General features: G+C 45.7%; 1 protein-coding gene across 1 annotated transcript in view; it reads right to left on the minus strand.

Moving 5' to 3' along the window:
* Positions 1-806, minus strand: part of TEX11 (testis expressed 11) — a 251,091-nt gene extending 250,285 nt beyond the window's left edge. The window contains exons 1-2 of the mRNA XM_073555904.1: positions 768-806; positions 5-89 (exon numbers count right to left, since the gene is read on the minus strand). Coding sequence (XP_073412005.1) covers positions 5-89; positions 768-806 — 124 coding nt within the window. The remainder of the gene's footprint in view (positions 1-4; positions 90-767) is intronic.
* Between the last annotated feature and the right edge of the window lie 9,599 nt (positions 807-10,405).

Genomic DNA, 10,405 nt, shown 5'->3' on the forward strand with positions numbered 1-10,405 from the left:
TTACCCATAGCTCGTTCCATTTCTGTAATGGTATCTTCTGCTCTCTTAGTAACTCCCCAATTCCACAGGTTAATAGCACATTCCTCTGTCTATAAGTTAAAAGCATATTACGTATTTAGTATCCATGTAGCAAATTTAGATCCTAAAATGAGCAACAAAAGAGCAATCACTACAGAGTGATTATGCAACCTTAGCACTGAGCAGTAAGGTTAAAGGGTCTGGTCTCCAGGGGACAAGGGGTTCAAAAGATGGCAGGCACTGGCCCCATGATATCACCTTGGAATTTGTCATAATTGACTGTTTAGAAGAGAGACAAGGGTCTGTAGTCTAGAGTCTGTAGAATACAAACAATACATAATTTTTAATGTAACTGTTTTAGTGTACAGGGCTGTACATTTCCAATTCAGCGATTACATGGATGCAGAAATCGTGCCTTTGCGATCAGTAAGGAAAATGGAAAGTATGGTGTGTCCAGAAAAACATTAAGGGTTTGTTCTGTCTTCTGGTGAAAGTCAGCTATCACTTTATTTGACTGCAGACTTCTGAATCCTTACAGCCTACACACTGCATGCTGTCAGGATTCTCTGATGTCACTGGCTAGAAATTCGTAAATAAAAAAAAAAATGATTGTGTCACCATTTTCCAAGACACGTAAGTCTAAGGCTGTGTGCCCACATTGCTTTTTGTAAGCTTTACACCGCTGCGGAAACGCTTGAAAAATGCTAACAAAACGCATCCCATTCATTTTAATTACATTCCGCAATTACTGTGCCCTTGCTGGGAATTTTTCCGCAGAGGAATCGCATTGCGTTAAAATATGCAGCATGTTTATTAATTTTGCGGAATCGCGGCGATTCTGCCACCATAGACTTGTATTGGAACGCTTGAAATACACAAATATGAAAAATGTTTGCGGATTACAAGCTCATTTGCTGCGGTTTTGTAAATCAGAATGGATTTTTTTCCTCCTGCTGTGTGTCCTATTGTAAATCTGTCTGGTTGAGTGAGCAGATAAGTTAGGCTACTTTCACACATCAGGTTTTCGGCGTCAGGCGCGATCCGGCGTCGTGCCGGAACGCCGGATCCGGCAAACATTTCATAAAACCGGATGTGACGGATCCGTTTTTCTGACGGATCCGTCTTGTTCTTGACAGACAAAACCGGATCCGTCTCATCCGGTTCATCCGTTTTTCGATCCGTTTTTCGACGGATTACGCCGGATCCGGTTTTTAAAAACACCCCTTGTGGCCTTCCGAACGGGATTGGCTACTGGAAAACTATATATAGCGTGTTCCTACAGCCCTTCTTTGACAGGTTGTAGAGGAGAAAGTGCAGGTTGGAGAGAAGAGCAAGTTACTGGCGAAGATGGATGTTGTCATTGGAAATATTTTGAAGAATTTGGCGGATTTTACAGCGGAGGCGAATCGTTTGAGGGTGATTGTTCTGGAGAAGGAGAGAGCGAGACAGCAGCGCATCAGGCATCGTAGACGACGTTTGTGGATCCACCCCATCACAGCCAAGAGAATGACGCGTGGGGTCTATTCTACACTCTGCATGGACCTTCGACGAAACCCGGATAAATTTTTTGGATATGTTCGGATGAAAATGGAGAATTTTGATTACTTGGTGGAGCGCATTGCACACCTCATAAGAAAAGCGGACACCTATTGCCGCTTCTCTGTTTCACCTGCAGTGCGTCTGATGGTGACTTTAAGGTAAGCCACATTTATTGGATATGCTCGCATCAGAGCACACTTTCACTGCAATCTTATTGGTGGTAGTTTGTATCTCCAAGTGTTATAGCTGAGTGTTGGTATGTAATGCTGTGATTTAAAACTAATTGATTGTTTTTTAATTCCCCACAGATTTCTTGCAACTGGAGAATCCCTTTCGTCACTGCATTTCCAGTACAGACTCGGGATTTCCACCATATCTGGAATAGTGAAGTACACATGCCGTGCACTGTGGGACTCCTTAGCTGAAGAGTTTTTACCAGAGCCCACAACAGAGAGGTGGATTGAAATTTCAGAAAAGTTTCAACAGATATGTCAGTTTCCCAACTGCTTGGGCGCTGTGGACGGGAAACATATCCGCATTGTAAAGCCAGCCGGATCGGAATATTTCAATTACAAGAAATATTTTTCAATTGTCCTCATGGCCATCGCTGACGCGGAATACAAATTTATTGCTGTTGATATTGGGGCCTATGGCCGCTCCAATGACTCTCAAGTTTTCAAACTGTCTGCCATGGGGCGTAAACTGTATGGAAACACCTTCCAGTTCCCACCCCCTAGACCGCTGCCGCAAACATCTGGTCCACCTATGCCATTTGTCTGTGTAGGGGATGAAGCCTTCCAGCTGTCAGAACACCTTTTGAAACCGTACTCTAGCAGAGGATTGACAAGACCAAAACGCATTTTTAATTACCGCCTCACAAGAGCAAGAAGAATGGTTGAATGTACCTTTGGTATTCTGACAGCCAAATGGCGGGTCCTATTGACTGCGATCAACCTCAAGACAGAAACTGTTGACGAGGTGATCAAAGCTTGCGTGGTACTCCACAATTTTGTTATCTGCAAGGAACCCATTTCCATTGAGGACACCTCTGAAGAAACCACCTTGCAAGATTACCATGACATTACCACTAGAAGTTCTGTGACGGTTTCAGTAATGAGGGACAATTTTGCACTATACTTTATGTCACCTCAAGGCAGAGTACACTGGCAGGATGACAGAGTGTGAAAGATTTGTGCCCTTAATCAAACTTGTGTACCTTCTGTACCAACAGTATATACCTTTGCCAACCAAAGTTGGCTATCTTGTCATGGTCTCTATTTTTAGCTTTAGGCCACAGGTGTGTACCTGGTTGTGTTTTATGCAAAGTATTTCACCTTTTAACAAAAGTTGTGTACATTGTTAGGAAATCACCAACAATAAACACAACTTTTTAGGTGAAATACTTTGCTTCAAACACAACCAGGAACACAACTGTGGCAAAAAGCTAAAATTTACCCACAGTTATATACCTGGTTTTGAATACCTTTTTACCTTTTAAATACCCTGTATTTAACCTTTATTTTAAACATATTTCGCCGCAGAAAGAAATGACAGACAACCAGTGTAAACAATAATTTAACTTTTATTTAAAATATTTTTTTTTTGTAAACTGTTAAAAAAACTTTTTTAATACAGGTTTGAAACCAACTGGGCATTTTTATTACAAAACACATCATAAATCTGTGTAGTGTGGGGTGGAAATACTGCTGGAGGGGCTGCGGGACACTTCGACACTGGGAGTGTGGAGAGAGGATTGGGATCGTGGTGGGGAAGGAACAGTTAGAGGTGATGGTGTGGAAAAAGCTACAGAATGGGTGGACATGTGGGAGGCAGAAGAGGTGGTGGGCGGTGGAGTGGAGGGTTGGGCAGGGACTGTAGGAGCAGATGATGTTGATGGCAAGTTGTATGGGGAAGGAGTTTGGTACGGGGAAGGAGTTTGGTACGGGGCAGGTTGCTGGAAGTGGGGAGATGTCTGGTACTGGGGAGGTTGCTGGTACTGGGGAGGTTGCTGGTACTGGGGAGGTGGATGGTATGTAATAGGAGGGGGAGGATGGAAAGTGGCTGGAGGGGGTGCAGATGTAATAGGAGGGGGAGGATGGAAAGTGGCTGGAGGGGGTGCAGGTGGAGGAACTACTGGGGTGGGAAGAGGAGGTTGGGAGGTAACGTGCTGGAGAGCACCGTGGCATGAATGCATTACATGCATCTGCTGGGTAGGAGATAGCGTTTCCATGCGCTCCACAACAGACCTGAAAAAGGTGTGGTTTGGCGAAGATCTTGCTTCTGAATGCATGGTTTGCAGAAGTGTCTTCACCTCCAGAATGCTGGAGTTGATCTGCTGAAAGCCTGCGGAGATTTGCTCTGACAAGACTTTTAGACAGTTCTGGAAAGATGCATTCAGATGCAAGAACTCTGGCGCATAAGTCTTTTCCTGACCCCTCTGCCGCTGCCGCCCAGTACCCGCAGGTGTACTAGAGGTGGCAGGGGCAGAAGGGTGGGGTAAAGGGAAATCGATCTCCTCACCAGCAGCTTCATGTAATGTAGGCGGCCACGATGCTCCTGTGCTGGTGGATGGGACAGATGGGTCGAATGTGTGGGAAGGCTGGGAAGGTGCAGATGTACCGGGGCGGTCGAAGTGTCCCTCGGTGCCGGTCTCCTCAGGGATCGCCTCAGAAGGGTCCAATCGTGCAGGCTCCCGAGTGCTGCTCACCGTGCTGTGGAATAAAGAGAAAAAAAAACAATTAAAATAGTGACATGGTATGGCCCTGGCTGAAAAAAAAAAGTTACATCTAACATTTTTTTTCACATGTGGTGTGTAATATTTACCTTCTAGTGACCATTGTTTCCCAGAGGAACGACAGGGCTTGTGCGTACTTGTACTTGCTCCTGCGTCCTCCAGATCCACTCGGGACCCGCATCTCTTTATTGAACTCCTTCTTGAAACGATCCCTCACAGACCGCCACTGCTTCACAATTCTGTCCCCTGAAACGAGAAAGGAGTGGTTAGTATACAACATCAGTGTTTCCCAAACTCCAGTCCTCATGGTCCCCAGGGGTCATGTTTTCAGGATTTCCATAGTAAATAGAAATCCTGAACACATGATCCGTGGGGACCACGAGGACTGTTGTTCGGGAAACACTGGTTTACATCAAGCAACCGGTACTGTATATACTTACGCTCTTTAATCTGGGCCCGAGCATCGAGGTCCTCCCAGCGGTCCACAAGGAGCGAACAGATTTCCTCCCAGAGTCGCCGGGTAACGATCAGGTCAGCGTGGCGGCGATCAGCCATATTCCAGAGCGGCTCCCTTTCTCTGACGAGATCGATGAGGTGGTCCACATCGATTCCTCCATCCTCACCGTCAGAGTCGGGAGCACGCTGTGAAGGCTGTTAAAGAAAAAGACAAAAATAACATAATTAGCCTCCACAAAAGAAATGAAATAAAAAGTGCAAAAAAACAAAGCAGAAATATTTATACTTACACGCTGGTGACCGCCGCGTTGCTGTCGCCAACGACCCTGGGAGGCACTGCGAGGACCTCTTGGCCGAGCACCAGATTGGGAAGACTAGAGAAGAAAACAAAAAATGTTATGTCTTTGGATGTAGGCATTTGTTTGCTGTGTGTGGTCTGCAGAACATTGTTTTCTATGTGTTGTGTGTAGTGTGATGTTGTGTTTCTGCGTTTGATGCCAAAAACTTACCAATTGTGAGCCCACTCCAGGTGTTTGTCCACCCCTTCCTTCTTCTTCTGGGAGCTCCTCTTCATCTTGTGATTCCTGTTTTGAAATAAAAGGCAATGAATAGACATATATTACAGAGATGATGGATTTTGGAAATAAAAACTTACCGTCAAACGCTGACGATGCGAGGGAGGGCTCCCAGAAGAAGATGTGCTGTCTTCCTGCTGGCCAGACTCCATGCCTGTGGGTGGTGGTACTGCTGCTGCCAGTGCTTCCAGTGCTGCTGCTGCTGCTGCATCTCTTGGGCGGCTGTTGAATAAAGAGAAACAAAGGGGCAATGAATATCTTGATATTCCATGGCCCTAGTTTGGAGGAATGGGGGATTTGATAATTACCGTCTCTCATCTGCTGCTGGACTCCCCTCCCGTTGTTCAGCATGCTGCTCCATTTGGGGTGGTGGTGGTGCTGATGGTGCTGCAGTGGTCTCCTGCCTTGTCCTGCGCCTGGTTGCTGTCTTGGGTGCCATGTTGGGTGTGGCTGAGGGTCCCACTGTCTTGCTTTTATATATGTGTCTTGTGGGCAGAGCTACTGAGCATGCTCAGACCAAAAATACCGGATCCGGCGCATTGCGGCGCTCATAGGCTTTCATTGTGTGAAAAAGCCAGACGCGCCGGATCTGGCGTGTCCGTCTTTTTCGCCGGAGACAAAAAACGTTACAGTAGCCGTTTTTTCCAGACGCCGGATTGAGACATTGCCGGATCCGGCGAAAACCGGATGAAACGCATGGCCATCTGGCGCGATCCGGCGCAAATGCAAGTCAATGGGGGGGAAACCGGATCCGGCATTGCATTTCGCCGGATCCGGTTTTTGTCAAAAGCGCCGGATCGCGCCTGACGGCGAAAACCTGATGTGTGAAAGAGGCCTTATGCTAGTTCACTCCTAAGCCTGATCCGAAGAATATAGTAACTCACAGACATGTCTGGAGTAGCATTTCATCGGGATACAACCCATCCTCATGAATTCCTAGGATGGATTGGAGCCTGAATTAGTCGACGGCAACCATCTTGGGATACTTCAAGGTCTTATTCACACATCCATGTTTCAAACGGTCTGCACACAGATGCAGCATGGATGGCATCTTTGTGCTGTCCATTTGAAATGCTGACCCTAAAATTGTAGATTTTCTTTAAACAGTTAGCAGACAAACTCTATAAAAATGGATATGTGAATTATATCATGATCCAGTGTTGGATCTGGCGGAATTAAATGCATTAAGTGAACTTTTTTTCCTTTGGTTCCAAAGTGTGTCGTGATTGCCCCCGGTGGCCATTAGAATTATCACGTGGTGTCGTTCATTCTAAGTTGCCCGGTGGTGGGGAATGGTATCGCACCTTAGGTTTAGGTTAATGTTCACTTAATTATGGATCAGGTGTGACACCCTATAAAGGTGTGCTCAGGGTGTTCACTCACTGCCTGTGATATTGTGAGTTTGTTTTCACTTTGATTTTGAGAGCCTGGAGGAAGGATGGAGCTGGTGAGGAGTCCTGCGCAGTTTAGCCAGGGGGGACGTGTTTCAGCTATGGTGTCTGGACGAAGGGCTGGCATGGCGTGGTGGGGTCACAGTGATGGTGTCAGCGGGAAGTGTCTGCATGGGCTGGTGGAGTGGCGACTATGGAGAGTGGTACTCACCATGTGGGACTTGGCGGCTGAGCTGGACTCAAGCATGCTCGACTTCGTGTCAGAAGCTGAACTCATCCTTGGGACTCTGGTACTATGCAGCTGCAACTGGTGGTGGACTCTGCTCCTAGGCTGCACTAAGGTGAAGGATCCTGTTATGGTGATGGATCCGGGTGGAGGAGAAGACGCACGCAGGTGGTGGGCTCTGTTGCTAGGAGCGCACGCAACAGAGCAAAGCTAAGTGGTGTTTCCCCTGTATTGTCTCTTTCCTCATGTGTGTTATTAGTGCAGTGGTGGGATTAGTCTCCGCACCGACCCATTCCCTAGTGAGGGTTTAGGGTCAGGGTGAGCAAGGGCGTTAAGGTACGCGTGCGGCGACAGGTGCGGAGCCTGTTTAGGGAATGTAAGGAGTGCAGGGACACTGGCTCAGGGGAGCTTAGGAGGTCTCCACGTCCTCCATTCCCTATCGCAGGGCCCACCATTGTAAATGTTACCCAGGTTCCCCCTTTATCATTTGATTTATTGTATAACGTGTAATACCTAAATTCGCCAGGTGGAGGCGGCGTATCCACCTGCACGCTTTATTATTTAAATTCGCCCCACTGGAGGCGGTGTATCCAGGGTCACGTGTGTTATGGGTTCGCCTTGCGGCATCATCTGCGACCAGACACAGGTGATCATGACAAATTATGCTTAAGAAAGATTCCCTGTGAGTGCACAGCCCCCTCATGCTTTGCCTAACGCTTCATACAGTCATTTCATTTTTACCGGAAAGTTTATTTAAATGCTGTAGGTAACATACCGCTGACTCATCCAGTAACAATGGAATGCAAGGAAAAAGAAGCTTAACTGGACAATGTTTTAGCACTATCAGAAATATCTAGATATTAAACTTCCCACACAACATATGTTTAAGAAAACCCATTCTCGGGCACCGGACAGAACATATGCAGCTTTGTGGCCATGCTGGAGATATCAATCATATGCAGCATGCTCTATCCTTGAATTTATTTGCGCTTGAACAGTTTTATTGTAGTGTATTAATAGAGACAAATACACAACCAATCCCTTCTACCATCTGCATGCTGATGTATGTCAGTTTTTCCCACCCATTTTTAGGCTATATACCCACGTATGCAGAAAAAAAATGGACTCCTTCCCAGGAAAAATGAGCGTTTTTTGCGCAATTTTTGTGCGATTTTTAGAGGAGCATCCTCCTGCTCATAGAATATAGTTAGAAATGCGGATTTTTCCGCGAAATTAATGAGCATGCTACGTTTCTTACTGTGATGTGGTTTTTTTTGTGGAAAAAAGCGCATCAATGTGCACAAAAAGTGCGGAATTCATTAAAATGAGTGGGATGCTTTTTGTAAGCTTTTAAGCGTTTTTGCCGGTAAAAACGCTTAAAAAATCTGAAAAAACGCTTACGTGGGTACACAGCCTAAAAGGATTTCTATGTATGGATAGACATTTAAGGTACCTAATTCTTTGACCGGAGTCACACTACCGTAGAATACGTTCGAGTGTTATGCTAGAAAACATCACATAGCACTCGGCCCAGTGTTAATCTATGGGAAGGCTCACATCACCATTTATTTTCTCGGGCGTATTCAGCGTGCGAGTAAAATCACAGCATGCTGCGATTGTCACTGAGACTCGTTCGAGGCTCGCTAATGCAAGCAATACAGGTAATGAGTGGAGGACAGAGGAGCCTTTTAAAGAAGAAGTTACAGGTCTGTGAGAGCCAGAAATCTTGCATGTTTTTAGGTGACCAAATACTTATTTTTCACCAAAATTTGCAAAATAAATCTTGACAAGATGATTTTCTGGATTTGTTTTCTCATTTTGACTCTCATAGTTGTGGTCTACCTATGATGTCAATTACAGGCCTCTCTCATCTTTTTAAGTGGGAGAACTTGCACAATTGATGTCAGTGACACACACATATATATATGTATTTAGATTGCATAGATAGAATAAAAGCCAGCAATTCATCTACCGTGTTCTGTAAAATCACTGCAGGATTACATACAGTAAATACACATAGAATAGGTAGATATATAGATGTCAGTAACAATTTCAATTAGTACAGTGTGTGTGCAAATTACTGTACATGTATTTAATATTTATTTAATTAATAAAAGATAATTTTAAAAAAAATGGCGTGGGCTCCCATGCAATTTTTGCAACCAGCAGAGGGAAAGCCAACGGCTGGGTGCAGATGTTTATAGCCTGGGAAGTGGGTAATACTCATGGACCTTACCAGTCTATTAATATCAGCTCACAACTGACTATTAAAATGGGGGACCCTCCGAAAAAAATGATGTGGGGTCCCCTATAATTAATAACCAGCAAAGGCTATGCAGACAGCTGCAGACTGATATTAATAGCCTAGGAAGGGACTATGGATACTGGCCCTCCCTGGCTAAAAATATCTCTCAGCCGCCCCAGAAATTCTGGCACTTAGCATCACTCTTCCCACTTGCCCTGTTGTGGTGGCAAGTGAGGTGATAGTTGAGGGGGTTGATGTCACCTTTATATTGTCAGGTGACATCAAGCCCCAAGGTTAGTAATGCAGAGGCGTCAATAAGACGCCCCATTACTAACTCCATAGTCACATTGTAAGAAAACACATTGTAAGAAAACACAGACACCCAGAAAAATGTCCTTTAATTGAAAGACACAGACTCCTTTAATATTCTTAATTAAACCTTACTTACGACCTCGCCCATTCCCCCGATGCCCTCATCATCTTCAAAAGAGGTAAAAAAACAAACAACAGTATTTCTCACCTTTCCACAGAGATGCTTTTAATCCATTAGTTCCATGACGGGTTCAGCTCTGCTACATCTAGATGGCAGGCTGCATGGTATGACCATGCAGCCTGTCATCTGTAGAAATCGCAGGAACACAGAATGCAGTGACGGACAGGAGGCAGAGCAAGGGTTAACAGGTTTATTTACAGGGGAGTACTCCATGGAGGTAAAGAGTTAAACAGTATGACTGGCAAAGTAAAGTACAGCGGTACAAATAATGACACTTTGGTAGCAGGCGTATCAGGAAGTCTTAAAATTGCAGCTCCTGCTGCGAACTCAATAGCACCAGCAACAGCGGGCGCAGTACCTTTTCCCGGATGGTACTGTAGTCGTTGGTCCGTCTTCCAGCGGCAGTGGTCGGTCTCCAGTACCTTCCACTGCCCCTTGTCCATATACTGATGTGGCTAGCAAAAGCATGGGCCACAGTCCTGTTCGAGCCCAACGCGGCTTCTTAACTATCTTAACTGGGGTAGTCGCGTAACAAGGGTCAGGACAACTATTCTCTGCCCACGTCAGGGTGCAAGTGTCAGTTCCGTGTAAGGTCTCTTTTGGGGCAGCGCATGTGCGGTACTCAAGGTCACGTAATGTACAGCACCCGGTTTTCTCTGGTGGTCACTGGACACACAACGCACGTCCCGCTCTCCCTGGTACCCGCTGTTGGTGGTGGGTGACGCTAA

The sequence above is a fragment of the Dendrobates tinctorius genome, unplaced genomic scaffold, assembly GCF_039654945.1.
Source record: "Dendrobates tinctorius isolate UK_male_01 unplaced genomic scaffold, ASM3965494v1 ptg000231l, whole genome shotgun sequence".
NCBI lineage: Eukaryota > Metazoa > Chordata > Amphibia > Anura > Dendrobatidae > Dendrobates > Dendrobates tinctorius.